Here is a 24,247-nt window from a genome sequence, read left to right on the forward strand (position 1 = left end):
AAATATAAACCAAATAACATAATTCCGGTCAAACTCTGCAACATTTTTCTCCAACAAATTCAATTCCAGCAGAAACATCCAGACATTCAGCTGTTGATAATCATCAAAGCACACTGAAATTAATTTATACTGACTTAGAATCCACTTGAGTCTAATCACACATCTTTAATTATTCTGTTTAAGAACAAAGCCAGGAAAACACTCATTCGTGTTTTTGTTTTGTTTTGTTTTGTGCCATAAATCCTATTATCTAAAGCTGAGAGTTGTGAACAGGGCATCCTCTGGAATTATTTTTCCCAGCACTTCGTGTTTCGCTGCTGCCATCTTCTGGAAGGAAAAAAAAAATGTTTTCCTACAGTTCTTCCAATCTCTTTTTGAAATATTTAATCATTTTTGTCATCTCTTTAACAATATCAGTACAAGATTTTGTTCATATACGGATATTTTACCTATAAGTCTTGCAATGTGTTCTCTGTTATCCAGTTCTAATTCTTTCACACAAGAAGTATTTTAGAAGTGCAAATCTAAAAATTAGTATTAAAACCAAACATTTTCTGTATCATTACACTCTGTATTGCTACAGATCATCATATATATTATTAATTGTAGCTGTTCAAGATTTTTTTTTTCTCAGTATTTATGCTGCGTGTTTTATGTTTGGACAGCAAATTATTCACGTCTATTCTGTGGACCCGTTTCCATCTTTAAATTCATATTTACTAAACCTTTCCTTTTGAATATTTTAAAAAACATAAAGACATTTGCATTAGTTGTTAAGCTCCTACATTTGTGATCATGTAATGTGGTCATGTTCGCACAACTGTCCCTCACTCATGCATAACCACTATGAGAAAACCATACAAAACTGCTTATCTTTTCTGAACTTTTTTCTCACAGCACCTAAGGCCATAGCATCTGAGATGCTCTTACATTCACCTAAGAACACTTTAATTGAATGAAATACTTGAAAACCCCAAACCATTGTTGCAGATGAAGAGGAAGCTGCTACCACAAGCATCTTTGTACACGAGGAGGCAGTATTGTAAAGCACCCAGCAGATGGCAGAGGTCCAAGCCCATCTGTATGCCTGACCTCTGGTCTCAACTCTTCAAAGGCCCCTTCCAAATCAGGAGTCTATACCTGGATTTCTTTAAAACGTGGAGTTTTGTAATAAATGCCTTTCCTAAACCAGGTCACTTAGCTACTAGATATACGACTGCTCTGGAAGCCCATGGATACCGTGAAGACGTAAATGGAAATACTATTTATTTTTACATAAAAACAACACCAGGGAAAGAAGGAGAGGAAGGTTACAATAGCAAAAAGTTGTGCCTGAATATTATGCCCGTTTCTCAGAGAACTCAGGACAGTGCTAAGCGAAGCAAACTCCTGCAGTCCACATCGGACCCTCCATTTATCCCCTTCCTGCCCAGGTTATGACTGAATTTCTTCAGAATCTCTTCCATTTTTATTTTATTTTTATTTTTTTTTTAGTGGGAAATTGGACATTGCTCCATCAGATTTTGTGGGTCTCCTCTGCAAAGAGAACTCCAAATAATTAGTTAATCCCCCCTTCAACGACTCTCCCTGGCTTTGGGGATCTGACTGAGGGGTCCCCCCTCAATCAGATGGGGAGCCCTGGAAATGCACCGGGTGCTTCTCCCCCCGGTCCTGCCGCCCTGCTGGAGGGGCAGGCTGCCGGCAAGAGGGCAGCAGGGACGCGGGGACAGAGCCCTGAGGGCTGGTGACAGGAGCTCCGCCATTTTGAGCTGCGGGCACCCCCAGCCAGCCGCCACCCCACGGTCCCCTCCCGCCGCCCTCACACGCCAGCATCCCCGTCCCTCTTCTTCCCGGCTCGGCTCCGTTCAGCCGTGCTCAGCCCTGCCCGGTGCTGCCCACCGGACCCATTGGCTCGGCTCTGTGGAGCCGCCTCCGGTTGCATCAGCTTCGGCTGCCGGGAAGCGCCTGCGCGGCCTCCTTCTCTTCCCTTCCCCGCTCCTCCCTCTCTCTCTCTCTCTCTCTCTCTTGGTGCCGGTTTGGCTCGGCGGGCAGCCATGGCAGGGGCTGATGGCCAGGTGGGCCCCGCAGCGTGCTGGGGGCAAGGGGGGCACCGGGGTCCGCTTGTCCAGGCTTCCTCCGGCTTCCCCTCACCGCTCCCGGGGGCTGCGCTGAGGCGGGGAGTCCCCGCGGCAGGCTGGGGAGGGGCGGCTGCTGCGGAGGGAGGACGGGTGCTGGTGGGGAACCGGGGCTGTCCCCAAAAAGTTTTTCCATCAAGTGGCCCCGGGGGTGTCCCCCCAGCTCCGGGGAGAGGCGGTGGGGTTGGCTCGGTGCTTAATAAAAGGGGTCGGTGGGGTGGGTGCACCCCATGGTGCGTGGGGTTGGGGCGGCTCGCAGCGGCTGCTGGCATGTGAGGAAATGGTGTTTGCCCTCCCTAGGTAAATGCTGGGGGTGAAAACAAGGCAGACTGCGGGAAGAAGAAAGCGAAGGAAGGGGCCGGCGATGAAGGGCGCGCGGAGGTGAGCAGCCCTGGGGTCGTGTGGGGCAGTCCCTTGGTTTTGTGTGCTGCTGGCCGTGCTGCAGTGAATCCCCGTCACTTACTTTATCCATCCTTTCAGTGAGGCATTTCCCCACTATTTCTTACTAAAGCAAAGTTTGCCTTGAAGTTGCTTTGTTGCCTTTGACAGCAAGTTCTATCAGCGTAATAGGGGAGCAGCTGAGATTTCCGCAGTTGCTGCTTCCTGCTGCCTTTCACTGTGTCCCTCAGTTGCACCAGGAGGTGGGCAGCAGATCTCAGCAGCAATTAAAGCCTACAAAAGATGTTCTTTCTTCAGTGTTTTGGTTTGGTATGAGTAAACGCATCTCTCTGACTGTGCACAGAGAGGGCCAGCTGCTAGCCAGCACTAAGCTGAGCTGGCCTTGTAGCTGTATGACCTGGGCTGTGCACAAGCTGCCAGCCTGACATCTTTATGTGACACGTAGACCAGTGGCACTTCCTCTCCAGGTAGCTCGGACTAGGGGTGTTCCCTAAGTTTTCTCACCTAATAATAAAAATCTACTTTTTTACACTTCCGCAATCTTTTCAGATTTATTTTTGTCCTTGTGTAGTTCATTAAACCAGTGTTTAATAAATCAATTTAAACACTGGTTTAATAAACTATGTAGTAGCTTGTTAACATATCTATAGTTAATTAAACAGGTGTACCATGGTGCATTTCAAAGTACTAATTACTAAGCTGAAGTCATATATAGTTATTAGATACTGATAATGATTGCTTGTTAGATACAGCATACATATAACTATAAATACGGTCACATAGCTCCCTTGTGAAAAGTCACAGAATCATCTAGGTTGGAAGAGACTTCCAAGATCATCGAGTCCAATCTCTGACCTAGCACTAACAAGTCCTCCACTAAACCATATCACTAAGCTCTGCATCTAAACGTCTTACATGCATTCTGTATATTTTCTTGACATAATGTGATAGTAGAGTATTCTAATAACCTATTGCATCTTTCTTTCTCTTTATTCTTGATATGTAGCTAAATCCCTGGCCTGCATTTATCAATGAGCGTTTAGAGATGTACAATAAACTTAAAGCTGAACATGATGCACTCCTGGCAGAAAGAGCTGCTAATGACAGTAAACCCATTAAAGTTACATTACCTGATGGCAAGCAGGTTGATGCTGAGTCCTGGAAGACAACTCCTTACCAAATTGCTTGTGGAATTAGGTATGATTCTATTCTGTGATACACTTACTAACTTTTAGATGGATCTACATCTGCAAGTCATGCCTATGATCATTAATGTTGGCATATGCAAAATTAGTTTACAGGGGCCTGGGGAAGGAAGATGATTTGGGTGATGTTTCACTTGATTTTTAGGGTGCAGTAACATTATGAGAGTCTTTTGCTTAACTGCAGTTTTACTTGCATGGGAGATAGCTGTCAAAAAGAGCATTGCGCAGCTCTGGAGGACTCAAATGTGCCTTGGGGGGATTTGAACAATGCTTACTGAACACCCTAACAGTCAAAATTATCAAAGCTGGGTCATTCCTAGAAGTGAAATACCTTTTCTTTTGATTATTTTTTCATGCTTAGGTGTCATGTTATTGAAACTTTCTTTGCTTTTGTGATTTGGGCTCAAGGAATACTTTTTTTTTTTTGCCTGCTTGAGATAAAACTATAAAGTCACTACGTTAGAAATGGTATCTAATAATTTTTAAAGGCAAAGCTCTGTTTTTATTGCAGTAGGATTTTGAAGTCAGGTTAGTACTTTGCCTCTAATTCAAATATGTTGATGAATGCATGAATGTCTAGTATACAATGCAGATTTCCTCCTACGTCTCTCAAGAGATGCGAGTAGGATTTTCATAAATGTTTAGGACTGGCTAAACTGCTCTTCCATTTGGAATTTATTTACGGCATTGTACCCACTCTGAGCACTCATGAAAATCTTATTCAACATGGAGGGCAAACCTGGCATATTTCTACCTGCTGATTTGAAATAATTACATACCATGTATTTATTCTCTAGCCAGGGCTTAGCTGACAACACTGTTATTGCTAAAGTGAACAAGGTGGTTTGGGATCTAGACCGTCCTCTGGAGGAGGACTGTACCCTGGAGCTGCTCAAGTTTGAAGATGAAGAGGCACAAGCAGTGAGTATCATCTAATTAAAATTTGTTTGCCTTTAGATTTTCATTAAACCCAACCTCCAGTAGTTACTAGCATCTTTACTGTGCTCAAAAGAGGTGGAGGAGAAGGAGAGAAAAGGTTTGCTGTGTATGTACGTATGCATTTTCTTCATTAAGAAGAAAATGTGATACTGCAAATATTGTACATTCTGCTTTGTATTAGTTGACAGTTCTGCTCGCAGTTGCTATAGTTTATGCCAAGTCTGTTATGTTTTCAACCTTCGTGTTAACATAAAGTAGGTCCTTTGAGCTGACCTCTTTAGCTGGACTGCAAAAGCAATGCTGAGTACAGAAGTACTGTCTATAGACATAAAAGAGATGAGTAAGCTGCTCTTAATCTTTTTACATACAGAAGTACGTACTTTATTTTGGCTCTTCATTCAGCTAAATGTAGATATCCATTATCTAGCCAAATTTTTCAGCTCTGTCTTTAGAAAAAGTTATTTGGTACTAGAAGCTTCAAACTCGTAACGGATATCTTGCATTCAAATTTAGGGTTTTCATCCTGACTAAATGATGGCTTTTGTGATACTTATGTTTTCTGACCCGTGCAAATAAAAGCAGACTGAAGTCTTACAGATTTTGTTTTACTTTGTTAGAACATAAGGTGCACTACAAGATGTAGCACAGCTTTTAACTTTATGAGCTGTTCTATATCCATGCAGGACTTGCCATGCATAAAGTCTTTGCAGAACCTTAGCCTTGTGTTGAAAGTACACCTTGTCAGCTTTATGCTGTATATCAGCAGAGCTGATCAATTGAAGTTAACAGAAAAGAAGAAAAGTTGTTGGATTAGTTTCCTGACTTCTGGGCAAAACTGAATGATTTCAACAATGGCTGAAACTAAGAATTACTTGCTACAAGGCAGAAAACAATTTTCCAGTGTTACTTTTTGGAAGTGTTGATGCTTAGGATGGGAGTGTTTTGGGGCTTTTCTGATGACTGTTCTAATATGGGATCTGCATCAAGTACCCTTAAAAGCAGGTGTTCAAAAAAGTTTTAAATTAAACTGCTCAGAAATGCATTGTGCATATTCATACTTGACCCCTTTTTTCACTTCCAGGTGTACTGGCACTCAAGTGCTCACATAATGGGTGAAGCTATGGAGCGAATCTACGGTGGATGTTTGTGCTATGGTCCACCAATAGAAAATGGATTTTATTACGACATGTTCCTTGAGGAAGGGTAGGTTTTATATTTTTTTTCCTTTTTCAGAAGTAGGGAGATGGCAGTCACAGTCACACACCTCTCTGTTATTTGCTTGTTCCCAGAACAAAGTCATCTGCACTGCTGAAGATGGGTTTGTTCATTGCAGTGTGTCCCAGCCATAAGCCAATACATTGCAACCAGAACAGAAATTGCAAGTGAAAGTGAGAATGATTTGTTCTTTTGCGTGTGTTTATTTTAGGGGTGTATCAAGTAATGATTTCTCTGCTTTGGAAACATTATGCAAAAAGATCATGAAGGAAAAGCAAGCCTTTGAAAGACTGGAAGTTAAGAAGGAAACACTACTTGAAATGTTCAAGGTAGGCTGTTTATAATGTTACAATCATCACGCAGTTAGCCAAGTGTTCTATTAGTGGTAGAAGGTCTGTCAAATTAATTTCTAGAGATGTGTTTCTACGGACTCATGTGATATTTAACTTTAAAAAAATGAGCAAAGGCATCAGTTAAGTTTTCAGGAATGCGCATTATTTTTTTCTGCAACCAAGAATTGTAGGTCTTCCGCTGGGTGACCTTAGTGATACCTTTGAATCCACATTCCTCATTTATTTCACATGGATGTAAATTTGCAGTTATATACAGATCATGTGCTGTTATGTGCCTGTTTTTATATTGGTTGTAGTAAAATGCCATGGTGATGCTACAACTGCATTTGTGATGCTCTCAGTAAGCTTCATACATTTTTTTTTAGCATAAAGACTTCTGGGAAGCTCCAAGCAACAATAAAAGCTGATCTTTCTCTATTGTACCTAGCTGTAAATAATTCTCTGGCATTCAGAGATACTCAGTTTTCACTACTGAAACATCAGGAGACTCATAGTGTTATTCAGGTTGGAAAAGGCCTCAGCAGGTCTTCAGTCCAATCTCACGCGCAAGGCAGTGTCGACCAGGTTTCATGGGGCTTTGTCCATTTGGGTTCCAAATAGACTTGGAGGTTTAAAACTTTTAAGTATGGAGACTGAACAATCTGCTCACTGGGCAGCTTGCTACTCTTTTTGAGCTATGTAGCAACGTAGTAGTATACTGTACAGCTGTCTTGCATAACCCTCTTTTGATGTAGTATAGCATCAGGTTTGCAAATAGTGTAAACTGCTTGTCAGCTCTGCTGCTTAACAAGGAGTTAACAAATGTGTGTTGTGTTTTTTCTTCTCAGTATAACAAATTTAAGTGTCGCATCCTGAATGAGAAGGTCAATACTCCAACTACAACAGTATACAGGTGATTATACACGCATAATAATATTACTGGATAAAACTTGGCAGGAGGAAGTATACTAAATGAATATTTTCCTGTTCTTAGGTGTGGCCCCTTGATAGATTTATGCAGAGGGCCTCATGTCAGACATACTGGCAAGATAAAGACCATAAAAATTCATAAGGTAAGGGCTGAAACTACCTTAGAAAAATGTGTTTATTTGAAAGCATGTTGCTGTTTTTGGGCAATATGACAGCACATTATCCAAGAATGTAATGCAAAGTGGATAGCCTGGCCACAAGCTCAATTTAACCAATTGGTGAAGGGTTGTGTGCTACAAGAATGATGTTCAGGTGGTGCGAAGGCCAGCTAGGTGGCCAGGGCTCGCACTTCCAGCACTGATCAGAAAATGAGTCTGGCTTAATTCTTGGTTAAACTGTATCAGCTAGAGTTTTTAGTTTTTGCTCAGCTGATTGTTATAGCCAAGTTTAGTTGGAATAGATGGCTACAGAAAGAGACAGTGGGCTATAAAAAAAAAAAAAAAGACTAAATAGAGCTCAAAAAAAATCTTAATATATATTTTATTTGTCTCTTAGTGCATTTTTCTCATCAGTGCTACTTATTTATGATTAAAACTCTCCTTGTGCCATAGTTACCCTACGTTATGTATAGAGATTTGTTAATGATTGCATGTCTTTTCACAGCAGGTGGTAGTAGTAAAATATCAGGCTACTCCTTTTATTCATCATTTCATTTACTTTTCTACATGCAGAACTCCTCTACCTATTGGGAAGGCAAGGCTGATATGGAATCACTCCAGCGCATCTATGGAATTTCATTCCCAGATGCAAAAATGCTGAAGGAGTGGGAGAAGTTCCAGGAAGAGGCTAAAAGCAGAGATCACAGAAAAATTGGGCGGGTGAGACAGTCTGTCTGGCAATGTATTTCAAAAACACACTGTATACATGACCTCATAACTAGAAGCATCTCAAAGACCACACTTGGCTGCCACAGCCAAGATGTGACATGTCAGTATTTTCAGTCAAGTTTCAAAGCCAGGTGCTTTTCCCTCGAAGAGCATCAAAAGCCCTAAAGTAAGCAACTCATCTTTAGAGCTTTCTCTCTTTAAACATAATATCTTTCGTCCACAGATTAACCAGTACATTACCTGAATGCTTTGGCATGCAAAACACACCACTTCAGTCTGTAGGCAATGCTCATTCCTACCTGGGTTGCTTGTTCCCAATATGGGGATTTTTTATTTGTGTTTTTTAACTTTGGTGCTGCCCAGTCAGTAGCAATTAATTTGTGAATATTCGGGGAAAAAATGGCTATACAATTACTTTTTTTTTCAAATATTATTTTTCTTGCAGGACCAAGAATTGTTTTTCTTTCATGAACTCAGCCCTGGTAGTTGTTTTTTCCTGCCAAAAGGAGCTTACATTTATAACACATTAATTGAGTTCATCCGGGTAAGTAATGTCTTTTGGAAATCTTATAGAAGAAATTGCTTTAGAAAAATGTGTAACAGTATACAACAGACTAACAGTATAAATTGAGTTGAATTGAATGGCTGTTCAATCCTAGTTCTGTAACCCATGGTACTAAAGAAACCTGTTTTTTTAGAGATGGTCTTTTAATAATCTCTGCCGAATTATGTTTTTATTAGAACTTTATTAACATGCAGTTAAAGCAGTGATAATGATGATCTGGAGTATGGATTATTTGACAACTAAAAGTACAGCTAAACTCAGTACAGATGTTCCACAAATCCATGTTGGTTTGATTTGATGAATGTATTTAACTTGACCTTGTAGAGTTATTTGTTATAAAAATGAAAAAAAAATCCTGATCTACGTGTTGCAATATATAAAAATCTTTGTATTGTTATTTTATGTTTGGGCTGAGATGTACTACCAAGTGTCATTGATTAATGAGAGACTGCTGCTTCGCTTGCTGGGAGGGAACTTGTTCTTCTTGCTCAGAGTTGTTTGGGGGAAGGGTGTTGCTGGTGGAAGGGAGGTATCCTGCAATCTTCAGCTTGTTTTTATTTATTTATTTTATTGAGTCACGGACTTCAATAAGGCAGCACTTCCATGTTTTTGTGGCTGCAGATCAAAGGCTGAGTACCATTACTTTTGTTTGCATATTAATTATTTTATGTACTGGCTCTGTTTTAGAGTGAGTATCGAAAACGTGGATTCCAGGAGGTTGTCACTCCAAATATTTTCAACAGCAAACTATGGATGACTTCAGGGCACTGGCAGCATTACAGTGACAACATGTTTTCCTTTGAAGTAGAGAAAGAAATCTTTGCTCTGAAGCCTATGAACTGTCCAGGACACTGGTAAATACACATAATCTTTGATAAATTGTGTGTTGTAGTTATGAGTCTTGGTGCCTATAAGCTCTCTCTATTGAGACCCTGAGAAATGTCGTTTTTCTGTTATTACAATGGTTGTGTTTTAGAACTGAAGCTCACTTTGGTGCTAAGAACTCTGGATAGCTAAACCAGCTACCAGGGCACTGTCAGTTTTGCTGCAATTTAGTCATTCGGGTTTTAATGCTCGGTAGAGGAGCTGTTGCCTTCTCTGTGTGAAGTGGGGGAAGCGTATCAGCTATAAAAGAATACCTGTTTTTTGTGTTTGTGTGTTTTTTTTTCCCCACTGAGAAAAACAGTGGTAAATGACTGTATTCAGGTTACGTCATTGACATCATGGGCATTTAGTAATGCCTATTATTCAAGTAATAAACTTTCTCCTTCAGCCTTATGTTTGATCATCGTCCAAGATCATGGCGTGAGCTGCCATTACGGTTGGCAGATTTTGGCGTTCTGCATCGCAACGAACTGTCAGGAGCTCTCACAGGACTCACTCGAGTACGTCGGTTCCAGCAGGACGATGCTCACATATTCTGTGCTATGGAACAGGTATGGGTTGCTGTTAAATGAAATCGGGTATTAGCATAGCTGAATTTTCCATAGTTGAGACTTAATTTCCGTTCTTATAAAGATTGAAGAGGAGATAAAGAGCTGTCTGCAGTTCTTGCGTTCCGTGTATGATGTCTTCGGATTTTCCTTTAAACTGAATCTCTCCACTCGTCCTGAAAAGTACCTGGGAGATATCAAAGTGTGGAATGAAGCTGAAAAGGTAAATAATTTTTATTAATTTTCTATATGAAAGCAAGGTTGCAGTTGGAAGTCCTGTAAGAACACACTGCCTTCTGGGAGGTAACAGTTGCAGCCTGTTACCTGAGAAATGTAACTTAATAACACTTCAATTCCATCTGGGTACTAGCAGTAGCTTTCGTATGCACACCGTACATGTCATTATTTTCCAGACAAAAGTTATCTCTGTGTCACAGTCAAATTATGTCTCCTTTTTTTTAATTGATTGAAAAATTGAAGTGGGGGGAGGGAGGATGAAGAGAACCAAGTCTGACAGCCCATGTATATATAATAAGACTGAACAGTCTTCCAAAAAACAGGCTGTTTTCACGATTAAAGTGTTAGCCCTTGCAGATTCAGTGGTTGGCAGAAGACAGGGCAAGAAGAGACACTAGATGTATGTGGGATGGATTCTCAAGATTTACAAACTTTGAATCTATCATAAAAAGTTCTTGAATCTTAGCTAACGCTGCTTGTTTGGCCTCTTCCAAAATATATACATCAGCTTTGTTTAAATTTGGAGTAAATTATTTAAATTTATTTATTTTAGCTTGGACGCTTCCAAAATTCACCTTTTTCGGAAAAGTAATGAGGTGGATAGGAATATGTTGCAATAGTTATGGGGAAATAACTGTAAGTCTGGTAGTGTTAGATGCCTGTAGCGGCAGGCTGACCTGATGCTGTAACATGGAAGCAAATGAGTGTATATGTCCTTTATTTCTAGCAACTGGAAAACAGCCTGAATGACTTTGGTGAGAAGTGGGAGTTGAACCCTGGCGATGGAGCTTTCTATGGACCTAAGGTTAGTATGTTGCCCTGGACTTCTGGCTGGGTTAGGCTTTTAATTCTTTTTGGATGAGGTAGACAAAAGCTTATACAATTCCTTGCTTTCCATTCATGTCACTGCAATCTTAGTGGTGGGGGTAGCATGTAAATACTGTTCATCTCAGTACGGCAGAGGAGCAGGAAAAAATGGAAGTCTTTGTCTTCATAAAATCATGCTAACTACAGATATACCCAGAAAGATGAGTGTTAGGTGTCTATTTGTACAGAATGTTTGCCAAGCAACATATATAAATACCTGACCAAGAAAAAGGAATTCTGCTTTCAGTTAATTATACAAATACAGATGGACACAGTGCTGCTAACACATAAAGAATGTTTTTTATAACTTATTATGAGAAAGGAGAAAAAAATACTATGGTGATGCTCTTGGGTTTTATTCATGATCTTCTTGGTAAAGACAGCTTTTATTTTCTACTCATTCTGTACATTCCCTTCCAATGTAACGCTGTAGCTAATTTTTTCAGTGTCAGTATGTCTTTTTAAAGCATTGATGCTATTTAGTTTTGGCTGGAGGATACAGAACAAAACTGATTCTTGAAGTGAGAAATTGGTACAAGCTGAGATAGTTGGCTTGTAAAAGTACAAGACTTGGAGTATCATAGAATCATAGGATGGCTCGGGTTGGAAGGGGCCTTAAATCTAGTTCCAACCCCCCTGGCATGGGCAGTGATGCCACCCACCAGACCAGGTTGTCCAAAGCCCCATCCAGCCTGGCCTTGAACACCTCCAGGGATGGAGCATCCACAGCTTCTCTGGGCAGCCTGTGCCAGGGCCTCACCAACCTTACAGTGAAGAATTTCCTCCTCCCATCTTATGTACACCTACCCTCTTTTAGTTTAAAGCCATTCCCCCTTGTCCTATCATTATCTATCTGAGTAAAGAATCCCTCTTCATCCTTCTTATAAGATCCCTTTAAGTACTGAAACGTCTCACTGAGGTCTCCCTGGAGCCTTCTCTTCTCCAGGCTGAGCACCCCCAGCTCTCTCAGCCAGACTTCACAGGAGAGGTGCTCCAGTCCTCTGAGCATCTTTGTGGCCCTCCTCTGAACCCGCTCTAACAGCCCCACATCCCTCTTGTGCTGGGGGCCCCAGGCCAGGACGCAACACTCCCAGTGGGGCCTCACAAGGCAGAGCAGAGGGGCACAATCCCCTCCCTCCACCTGCTGCCCACCCCTCTGTTGCTGCAGCCCAGGACGCAGTTGGCCTTCTGGGCTGCAGGCACACACTGCTGGCTCGTGTCGAGCTTTTTGTCCACCAGAACCCTTAGATCCTTCTCTACAGGGCTGCTCTCACTGGGTTCTTCTCCCAGTCTGTGCTCCTATCACTGATTGTCCTGACCCAAGTGCAGCACCTTGCACTTGGACTTGTTGAGTAGGAAGGGAAGTTTTGTTGTTGTTGTGTTTGTTTTGTTTTATATAGTTATCTAATATTTTATGGTGGTGTTTGGCTGGAATTTCCCGTTTTCCCAGCTACATAAATTCCGACTTCCTTGACAGAGGGAAAGTATTCTGTGATTTTTATTTTTTTTCTACATAGCTTTAATACTTGTTTAATTAATCAAACCCTGTTTACACTTACAAGCCATTTGCAGTTTAAGCAGAGCTGAGTAGCTTAGTGGGAGATATGAACAGGAGGTGGCAGTGTTGTTGGATCAGCATTACCAAAGCAATTGCTGCATTACAAGCAATCCTTTTGGTGATCAGTGAATCCTAATGCAATAATCTTGTAGAAAGCAAGCAAAAAGGAAATCTTAACCCTGTCTTCATATTATCTTTTTTTTTTTTTTTTTTTTGTAAATAACCTTAACATTGTTTATTAAACATTTCTGGAAAAAAAAAAATAAATCTTACATTTGTTGGCATGGTTTTGTAGCTGTAGCTGCACTGAGTTTTGCTGGTGGGTTTTGTTATTAATAAAGACCCTTGCACTGGTTTTGCATCTTTTTAAGAGCTTCCTCTTCAGGAAATTCTTTGATTTGCTTCCTTTTTGCACAGATTAAGTAGAACTTTCCAGAAATTTTGATATCTTTGAGCATAAGGACACAGAGCCTTACAAAGAGCTTGTCAGTGTTTCCCTAATAGACATAAATTTTGTCTAGCTTTTTAATCAGTCTAGTAAACCAGTTCTGATTTTTTTTCTCTGTATGCTAATTGAATCAATTTCACTTTATAGATTGTAGGTGGAATGCGTTGTAACAGCTTATTGTAACTTGAAATGCAAACAAGATTTAGTAACTTCCTCAGGCCATTTGAAAGGAGGCAAATATCCACAAGAACACTTTGTTAGCCTTACACTTGCTCCTAATACACTAGCTAAAGTAAAGTGAGCAAACATAGCTTTTTGCGATGATTTTAATGGAAACTGGTTAAAGTTGCCTTGTTAAGTGAAGCTCTACATCCAGGAAACCTTTAAACCAACTTCGAATATTTCTTTTCCTACTCTAAGTTGATGATCTGGAATTAAAGATGGTTGTTAGTGACTTATTTTGATAGAAACTGATGAGTAGCTGAACTATGATAAACTGCTGCTGAATGCAAAATTTTTGATCAGTTATTATTTAGCTAAATGACTTTTGAAAGGCACTTATCACTTCTGTGAGTAAAACAGTGATCTGTTCATTTGGTATATAAGTTAAAATAAGGTAAATAGCCCCAACATATAGCCAAACTGGTAAAACAATGAAGAAGAGGGCAATTCACTAAATAAGTAAGGTCCAAATACTATAAATTAACAGTTTTCTAGCTATTTGTCTAACTTCTATCATTAGTGTATCCAGGATTAAAGTATAAGGTGCAATAGATACAAAAGTCTTTACTGTAGATATTCACATGCAGACCAAGTGTCGCTAAGATCCTTGTTGGTAAGTGGACTACTTAACAACAAGATGTGCATCCTGTGTCCAGGATTTTTGGAGCTTATTGCTGAGTTCTGAGCCAACACCCACAACTGCCCACCCTCCCTTGACATGCTGCTGAATTTACTCAGTGAAAAGACTCATGGAAGTCCCATGAAAAAACAAAGCAAACTCACAGAAAATACTGAGGTATTCGATATAGTCCACTGTGAAGTAATGTTTCTCCGCTTGCTTACCTTGTTTTTAGTTCTAATGTTTGCATCAGAACCTGCAAATCATTTTAAAACATAGGCTGAAGTGAAAGTATGTTGTCCAAAAACATACATAGTTCCTCTGTAGTATATTAGTGAAAGCTTCTGTCCTAAGACAGTGAGTTTGCTCTCAGAGTGACAATCTTGTATCATAAACTCTTATAAAGTTTCAATTTTTTGTTTCCTAAGATTGACATTCAGATTAAAGATGCCATCGGCCGCTACCACCAATGTGCTACAATCCAGCTAGACTTCCAGCTGCCGGTCAGATTTAACCTCACCTTTGTCAGGTAAGCGCAGAGGCTGGTGATCATAACTGCTATATAATTTAACCTTTCTGTCACTTATATGTGTAACTAATTTTATTCACAGCCATGATGGTAATGACAAGACAAGACCGGTTATCATTCACCGGGCTATCCTGGGATCTGTGGAGAGAATGATCGCCATTCTAACTGAAAACTATGGAGGCAAATGGTAATGTTGGAAAGCAGATTTTAAGCAAACACTTTCAAATTGAGGATAAATTAGCATACAAGAGTCAAGAGGGTTCATTTTATTTCCCTGCTACAGAGGCATGCTATAAGTATACCACAAGGCAGTTCCTTCTGAATCCCTTTCTTCAGATATTAAATAATTCTACATAAGGTAGCCTCTGTGTGATACCACTCTTGCATGTGCAGCGTACAGCTCATCTGTCTGAGGTGTGTATCTCTCACCTTGCTCTTCCAGCTGCACCGCACAGCAGAGAGTCATGGTAATCTCCTTAATGTGCTGAGGTATAGAATCACAGAATCATAGAATGGCCTGGGTTGAAAAGGACTTCAGAGGTCATCTAGTTTCAACCCTCCTGCTCTGGGCAGGGTTGCCAACCACTAGAGGAGGCTGCCCAGAGCCATATCCAATCTGGCCTTGAATGCCTCCAGGGATGGGGCATCCACAACCTCCCTGGGCAACCTGTTCCAGTGCCTCACCATCCTCCTGAGTGGAAAACTTTCTCCTAATTTCTAACCTAAATCTCCCCTGTTGAGTTGCTTTCTGTTGTAAAACACAGCTTGAATCCTCAGGTCAAAAAGTACTTTTTGCCCACACTGCAGTTCTTTTAGATGCTCAAGTTTTCTGGAAGGTAAGCTGTAACTTGAGCATAGGGCTGTCATCACATCTCAACCCATCTAAGATGCTGGCTTAATGAATCTCTCATGCAGATTTTAGTTCCATCTGTTAGCAGCATTTTCTGTACTGAAAAATACTAAAAGCTGTATAACTTCTTTTATTTCTTTATTGAAGGCCACTCTGGCTGTCCCCACAGCAGGTAATGGTGGTACCAGTAGGACCAACGTGTGATGAATATGCTCAAAAGGTGAAGTATATGATTTTGGGGTGCTTTTTTTTTTCTTCCCAGTTTCAGAAATGCTGTATTTAGTTGAGATACTCAGTCATTAATTACTAGTAGTATTTTTCTGAGATAAATACTATAAGTCTTTGCATATTACATTATATCACTTGTGTATATTACAATGATAGTAAACTGCTGAAGTTTTAGAAGGATTTTAAAGAGCCAGTAAAATAGATTTTGGGTATCCAAACATCAAATACTTATCTTTGTGAGGTTTTTATTATTGGAAAGCTCAGATTTTCAGCTAGAGGAAAAAACTATCTTCAAGTTGCAGCCATATCCATCCTGCAGAGCATTAAGAAAGATAGAAAGGTCTTATCTTTAGCATTCAGCAAACCTTTTTCTGTATTTCTTTCAAGCTCATGATACATAAGTAAGTCTGCAAAATTAATAAACTTAAAAAAATATATATCTTCTAATTGAAAACCCCACCACAGTGCTACCATTTACAGTATCAAACCAGAGTAAGTGTTCAGCCCAAAACATTAGGTATTGACACCACTACTCACTGATTTAATGTGTGTGTACTTGTATGATAGCAGGCCTCGTTTTGTTCTTTGAACTAGGCTCATTGCCAAGGCTCAAGCCAATGACAATGTCTTTGGTTTAGTGGAGGTCAGATAAGCTTGACAGGCTTAACTCTACAGGTCACAAATAGTTCATCATCACAATTTATCCCATTGTGACAGTTTAAATACTTTTTCCCTAGGTCAGACAGCAATTCCATGATGCTGGATTAATGGCAGATATCGATGTAGATCCTGGGTGCACACTGAACAAGAAGATCCGAAATGCTCAGCTTGCACAGTATAACTTCATTCTGGGTAATGTATAGTGAATTTGTTACCTTATCCTGGCTGACTTTTTCAGACAGGTGCTCTGAGCAGGTGGTAGTGTTTTAGCTCACTTTGCTCCTTCAGACTCTACATTCCAGATAGCCTCCCCTGTATAATGGTGGGCAGCCCTTGCATGTACAGGTGTTTGTGAAAGGAGGTCCCTGTTGTGTGGCCCAAGGCATTGCTGCTGCTTTAGAAAAAGTTCTTTGCTGTTTTCTGGTCAGCAGTGTGGATGCATTAAATCTAATGGCACTTGTCACTCAGATTGTTAATTGTGGTTGTGAATTATTCCTTCCCCTTCTTGGTCCCCCCACGTAATTTATGCTCTCATTTCAAGTAGTACCCTAAGTTCACTTCATTCAGCTGTGGTGCATTTGGTGCTCTGAGCATGTGGTGCTCTGAGGAGACTTGGAAGAAAAGGTGATGTAGGGACAATGAGAAACTGCCCCTGAAGCACATGATTTGAAGCAGCACCAAAGTCATGTACTTGAGCTGTAGTACTGACCTTACATCTGTGGGCAAACCACAAAAGTTGAAGGAGTCTATTGGAGAGAAACTCTACTCTCACAGTAATTTACAGAATCATGAATAAAGTTCTTTTGTTATTTAAAACTTTAAGCATATGATACAGATAAGATGCAACCACGTTTTATCTTGAAGACCACAAATGGTCAGCCTACCAAGAAAAAAATCACACCTAACTTATATTCAGAGGCTATTTCAAAAAGTTGTCAAATACCTGCAGATGAGCAATTTGCCACTAAGTATAGAAATGCAATTTCTCATAGCTACCTCCAAGTATATTACATAAATTTTTTATTAGTAATGAGACATACAGATACTGTCTTGGTATCTATCAATGTTTAATTTAAATATATAGCTTTGGGCTTTGCTGTCTTGTTTCTGTAAAGCAAATAAATAGCTCTTGATTATTTACAGTCAAGCTGTATTTCTAACTTTTGCCCATGGAATTCTCCTACATTTATTTTTCATTTCAACTTTCTGGGTCTTTTTACTATCAAACTTGGCTTATGCAGTTTATTCACTTTACTCACATTTTGCTAAATTGCTATTTAAAATATACTAAAACCTATTGAGTGATATGAGATTAAATAAAGCTATTAACTGTCACAGATCTAAGTTAGGGGGGCTGGGAGAAGGGCAAATGAGGATTTGGTGTTGTTGTGTTGTATGTTTATTAGAATACTTGTTTAACATGCCTGTGCTTTAAGGGAATTGGTAGGCAGTATAGATTGTTGAAAGTTAAGTTCATTCCTTTACATCTTGGTTGTTTCTAGTTGTTGGTGAGAAGGAGAAGGCCAGCGGAACAGTTAACATCCGTACCAGAGATAACAAGGTTCATGGTGAGCGTACAATTGCTGAAACGGTGGAGCGACTGCTGGAACTGAAACGTTCTCGATCCAAACAAGCTGAAGAGGAATTTTAACACCACCTGCTCTACCTGGCATAAAATGATTCTGGTGTTCCTAACTTGGTTAACTGCAGGTTGTTTGTACTGTAGTGGATTGGCAGAGATCTTTAGTTAGACATGTCTCTTTCTGTAAAAATCAGTTTCTCACCAACCTTGAAGTAAGATTTCCTGGCCTCTGATCAATGACAGATGAAGCAAGATGACTTCGTGTGACTGCAAGAGAAAATGGAAATGTTAATTGGGGATACTTATAGCACTCTTAACTTTTAAAATAAAATACATTTTCATAAAAAATGTTTTTCATGAAAGTCGAACAATAAACCTCAGACTTAAGAAACCGCATAGAAGCCCTGTGCTACAGCAGCTTCGGAAGTATCTTCTTTAGCAAGATGAGTGATACCTCACAGTCTAGTCTGCTGCTCTTACACCAGTTAAACACATTGACACTGAACAGTTCCTAGTCACAGGAGCTGGGAAATGAACAGAAGTCTCCCAGTTCAGCATGTTTTGGTGCCTCTGGGAGGTCGCAGCTCTCACTCCATGACAGTCCAGCAGTGGGGCTGTCTGCTACATAGCATTGAGCTGCTTACCAAGGCCAAGCTCTACCCTTCTCCAAAGGCTGCACCTGAAATGTGCTCGTTCTCAGAGTAAGCTCCTTCTAGCTGTGGGAAAGGGTATGAGTGGAAGAGGTAGGGCCAAAGCAGCTAAGGAAGCCAGGATCCTTAGGTGTTGGTTGGTTGGTTGTTTTTTTAGACATGCCTTTTTTTTTGACATGGAACAGTTCCCTCCTGTGGAACACTCTGTACCAAGCCTTAAACCTAGGACATCACAAAGCAGCCCCTCCTGTTTCTCTCTCACTTTTTTTTTTTTCCTCTTCTGGCTGGTGCCAAAATGCCAAATGCCTGTCACTGACAAAAAAAGAAAAAAAAAAAAAATCTGGGTGTAGGGCTTTTTTTTTTTTTATTAACAGACCTGAACAGCTTCCACTAGTGGTTGATGAGTGTTCTGAAAAGAAAAATCTAGATGGTAGCAAATACAGCCAAAGTTACTGTTTTATTGTTACACCCTTAGCACACAAATCTGAAACCAGGTTTGAACTATCTTACCATTTGAAAACCTCCAGCTCTCATCATTTCCTTTATTATCTGGGCAGAAGCATTTCATCCAGCTTTTTCTCTTACCTTTTTCAGGTGTATACATTATATTAGCCTTTGAACCCCTTGTGAATACAGTCTCCCCAAACCACAAGCCCAGCTAATTTCAGCAAAATCTATTTCCAGCCCCTTCAGACTAGTAACGTTCTGTCTAACTGCTATGAGTAAAAGGGAAAGATTGACTTTCCACTGCTTTACTGCTTTCAAAATTATTTCAGTGATGGTGGAGTGAGTTTAAAATACCTAGGTCTGATTGTCTGTATTTCGCATCTGCTTTACTCTTCTGTGAAGCGACTGTCACTTGTGCAAAAGAAAAGGGCATCATCAGATGTCAGCTGTCCCTGTGGCAGGAGACCTTCATCAAATATAGACGTGGGAGCAAAACCAGAGCAGAGACCAGTCCCCAGGGAAAGTGAGCTACTAGCTCCATTTCTCTAGGAACCAAGCTTTGAGCTGCCGTTCTAATACTCCGGTGTATTTGCCGAGTTTCACGGAGAGCTCTGCCTTTTGTTTTGTAGGGGTCCCTGTGCATGCTCGCATTAAGACGTGCGCTGAGAAAACAGCGCTGCAAAAGTGCTGGCCACTGCTGTGTTCATCAGTACTACTGCGTGTAACTCAGTAGATGGCAGTGTTGGACAGCTTACCTTTGACAGAACCCTCATTTGTGTAGATCATGCTGATAGTTTCCATAGCTTGTCTGTCAAAAAAACTCTATGTAACAAATACATAGGTATATAAAAATACATTACTAGGAACAAAACATAACAGGACACTCCAGTAAAGCATGGACACACCCCAAGCATGACGTGGACCGAGCTGAGGTGTCCAAACCCAAACCGTGATCAGTGCAGGGCTTCACTCGCACAGACTTGGTAGGACTAAACTCCTGAAGTACCATGCTCATCATCCCCTACGGCAGGAGGATGCTGTGCAGGCTTGGGGTAATAGCCCAATGGTTGGACCACTCACTTGTCAAGCAAGAGAGAAGCCTTTGCACAGTTCTTCCCAGGGATGGGAAGGCTGAAAGACTCCCCTGCCATTCTTCAGAGCATGCTCTGGCTTACTGCCAGTAGGCAAGAGAAATCCAAAACATATGCAGCTTCATTTTAAGCCTGCACGTCCCCTGTGAGGTTTTCATGGGAATATGAATTGCCTCACATTTAGCACAGACTCCATCATGCCATGGGCATTTTCCTCTGGAGCAGCTGATAAGGTACAGCTGAAACTCTGCTTTACTTCACAGCAATTTGGTTCTCGTATCTTAAAGCAGATTCCAATGCAAATTGCTGAAGAAGTGACAGAGAATGACAGTGAAGGATGCTACCTAACCTGATAAATCATTCCAGTATATAAAAATAAAGTCTGGCAGGAACTTCTGTACTTGGATAGATCACTGTGACAGCTTTCAGTGAGCCTCCTCAGTTGTGCAAACTCACCTAAAAGAGTTTTCCCCAGCCGAGTCATCTGCAGACTGCCATGAGCCAAGATGAGTCCACTACGACTGTTCCCATCACATTTTGGGATCAAATTCCTACAGCAGCTGCTAATAGTACTGCCTCAGACCACTGGGACAACCTGATGCAGTTTCAGTATTCAGATTCAGTAATGTAATTTCAACTCCTCTAAAAGCAGTGAAGAATCACCTTTAGGGAGAACCCAGCTCCAAATCAAATTTTAATCCCTGTAGGCACCTTTACACAGTCAGCCCTGCCCTGACCACACATTTTTCTACTGTATCTAACCCAGTCCACTCCTGTTGCCCCCCTAAAAAGGCAAACAAAACAAGCCTTCTGGTAAAAACAAACAAACAAAAACAATTAAGGGGCTTCTTGTAAAATCATTTAAGCCTTCAGTTTATGCCCTACATAATTTCATGATTGCTTCAGCTTTCTCCACAGTTTCTTAACCACACAGTAAATTTTGGCCTTCAAATCAGATAATGGTAAACTGATGCTATGAAAATTAAGTATAGGCTCTAGCAATACTTATAAAAACAAGACAGTGCATACTGCTTAGTTCTTAAAGAGTATTTCTGAAACTACTCAGCCTATCTACACACTAGTGTTTTCCATCTGCCTGGACAGAAATATTCCTTTACAATTCTCTGGTTGCACTTGATGCCTTCTTAGTCACTGTGATAGAATATTCTCAGATAGAATGTGCTACATCTGGATTTTGTATCAAATTTACTTTTTTTTTTTTTTTTCAGTCTTCAAATAGGAATAGGAGAGTGCATAGAGCAATGCATGGATTAACATCATTGGAGAAATTACTACAAGGAAACTTGTGCTCAGATAAATAAGAGCAGCCAAGGGCATTTTCTTTTGTTCTTGGATGTTAAAGGTAAATCATCTGGGCTATGTAATTAGTTTCAGTAAACAACATACCTGTATCCCATTCCAAATGATATTCTTCAACTGGATCACAGAGCTCTTCTGAAACCAGGAAAAATTTCTAAGATGCAGAGAAGGCAACTTTGAAAACTAAAACTAAAACTTTTGAAAACTAAAAAAAAAAAAAAAAAAAAAAAAAAAAAGGCAATTGAGCAAGCAAGAGGGGTGGCAGACAGGGGCAGAGGTTTAGCAAGGAAGCTTGGAACAAAGACATGCAGTGCTGTCCTTGCCTACATCCAGCTGAAAAGTACAATTAAGCTTCTTGGAGTTTCAAGCGTCCTCTCCTGTGATAGGATTATCTCACTATAAGAAAATACGTTCATTCCATGCCAGTTTGGGGCTGACATTTAAAGTACTTTTTGCTATCCATCACAGGAAGCTGCAGGCCTACAAAACAGGCATTTGCTGATTTATTACACTCCTGAAACATCATTCTTCATTTTGGGAATACTCACAACTCACTCCTGTGCACAGAGTGCGTACGGCAACAGAACAAGTTAACTTAATATTCTGCAAGAGCTTAAATGCACAATGACATTAATCTAATCATGCTTAATATGTGATTTCTCAATTGCACACTTCAGGGACAAACTGTAACCTGTCTATAGTACATCAGCAATAGAAGGAAAATCTATCTGTATTTTTGTTTAATGGGATAAGGCCATGAAGGATGTGATACCCCTGTGTATCTGCAGGGATGTCAGGCTGCACACTGGAACAGCTGTAAATCAGTTGAGGAATGGGTTTCTTCAATATGAATATGACTATGGAAATAAAGCTTTTCTTGGTGCAGCCACTGAAATGTCAAAACAGTATTAATAACAAAGCATACATTTCCAAGAAGCCATTACCTGCTGAGAGCTAATAATCATGCAATCAACTCCATTCATAAATACTCCACTAGGCTATGGGAAATCAAATCACACATGTTCTAAGTTCTGGCCTCCACATCAAGATAGGTGGTGTAATAGATAGAGGGATTAGGTGGAATAAAATACCTTTACATCAAACTGACAGGACAAAGGGATCAAACAGAGACATTCTTTTAGAGTAGGATTTCTTTCCTTAGGATTTTTAAGACACTCTAAGTCTTTGAGCAGATCACCCCTGGGCAGACTGCATGCACAAATACAGCCAGTCAGAGCTTTACTACCAAGTTTTCCCTTTCTTGCACTGAAAGGTAGATATTCCCAAACACATCAGCATCGGGAGGCTGAACTGCTATTATCTCTTACTGGAAGAGATTTTTGAAATTGTTCACCGGATGGAAATAAAAATAATTTCAGAATGTGTAATTTTTAGTTTCCAATGACAAGTATGTTTTATTTTTCAGTATAAGACGTTTTCCACATATTAAGACTTTCAAGATGTCTCTAGAAATGATCATAAAACAACAAATTTCCATTTTGCTTTATGATACATAAACTTGCATCACTCTGGATCTGCAGATAGGGAACTCATAATTAAGGAGGAACAAGGAGCACATTTTGAAAAGGATTTCCAAGCTGCTTTTTTGGGGCTCAGATCCCTCAGAGCCCCTTTGGGGCTCAGTTTGATAACTCTTTCAGATTTCACGTATGGACTGTCAGAGGAACCCAGCATTTAACTTGGCTGATCTGGAAGAGACAACTCAGTGATCTGGAAAACAGACAAGACAAGCTGTATAAAAGACTCAGCCCTTGCAACTGAATTCAAGAAAGATATGATTGGCCTGAGTGGGACTCAGGTAGACACTAGAGCCCAGAGCCAGTACATAACTGATTCTGCAATCAGCTGCTGCCTGGCCCTGAAGTACCAGAACCACCAAGGCAATGACTTGTTTATCTAAAGCTCCCCACCTGTCATGCACTGAGTGCCTGTCCCAGAAGTGGGATTCCCCAGTTTGGTTTCCCTCCTCTGCCTATGGGGGGATTCAAATCCCAACATCTAAAGAGCCTCTTGTCGGACTGGAGTCTCTCCTAGATAGGAAAGGACACAAGAAGGAAGACAGCAAAGAAATGCAGAAAACAGAGCCTGACTGTGCAGCCTATTGGGGATTTCAAACACATTTTAATTTTATGGGAAGGAGCTACTGTCTTCTCACCACCAGTAAACAAAGTTAGGACTTTTCTTTACTTTTATAACAAATCATGAATTCCCAGCAATTAAATTCTGAATTTTCAAGATGTTCCACACAGACTTGGTGGAGCATGAGGTGCAATGATGTGGTGTATGATTCCGTGTTCTCAACAGAAGAATACTTTGCAAAGCAGCAAATTGTCTACAGGATAATCTGTATCTTCCAGTTAACAACCTTGTCACAACAAGTATCACAGATTGTAATTTCAACACCCCCTCCTCATGCATGGAAGATATAGTACATGGAGATTATGGCAAACTGTCACTTTCTCTAGCAGTGTTTCTAAATGAATGGAAGAGAGTAGCAGCTATAGCTAATTATCTCAGTCTGCACACCATTAAAGATACACTGAATAATTCATTTTTCCTTCCATGTCAATGAAGAAAGGCAAGTATTGCATTGCTTAGAAGCATGACATGCACAACCCACTAAAACTTGAGCTAGATATCAGTATACATTTCATACAAAACACCAGTCTTAGCACAGGAAATGAAAAACCTGCTGAAGGTCGTAACACCAACGCTTGCCATTCTCATCCCACCCTGCTGTAACTGCAGGTGCCACTGCTGCTAAATTGTAACACTGCATTTTAACTCTGGTTTCCTGAGCAATAAGCAGGAGGGAAATGTGGTATTCGATTCATGGCTTGAGCTGGGACCATGAGGAACAAAAAGGAAAAGGCTACAG

At 40.5% G+C, this 24,247-nt stretch overlaps 1 protein-coding gene across 1 annotated transcript; it reads left to right on the forward strand.

Annotated features, from left to right (window-relative positions):
- The first annotated feature begins 1,956 nt into the window (after positions 1 to 1,956).
- TARS1 (threonyl-tRNA synthetase 1) lies at positions 1,957 to 18,120 on the forward strand. Its single transcript, XM_084305680.1, has 19 exons — positions 1,957 to 2,075; positions 2,436 to 2,516; positions 3,541 to 3,731; positions 4,537 to 4,660; positions 5,760 to 5,881; positions 6,105 to 6,222; positions 7,074 to 7,138; positions 7,220 to 7,298; positions 7,887 to 8,033; positions 8,488 to 8,586; positions 9,295 to 9,461; positions 9,881 to 10,043; positions 10,126 to 10,263; positions 11,005 to 11,082; positions 14,420 to 14,520; positions 14,603 to 14,707; positions 15,518 to 15,590; positions 16,336 to 16,450; positions 17,761 to 18,120. The coding sequence occupies exons 1-19, from the start codon at positions 2,055 to 2,057 to the stop codon at positions 17,907 to 17,909; spliced, it is 2,136 nt and encodes a 711-aa protein (XP_084161806.1). The 5' UTR covers positions 1,957 to 2,054; the 3' UTR covers positions 17,910 to 18,120.
- The last annotated feature ends 6,127 nt before the right edge of the window (positions 18,121 to 24,247 follow it).

Source organism: Netta rufina (assembly GCF_964035555.1).
Source record: "Netta rufina genome assembly, chromosome: Z".
In the NCBI taxonomy this organism is placed as follows: Eukaryota; Metazoa; Chordata; class Aves; order Anseriformes; family Anatidae; genus Netta; species Netta rufina.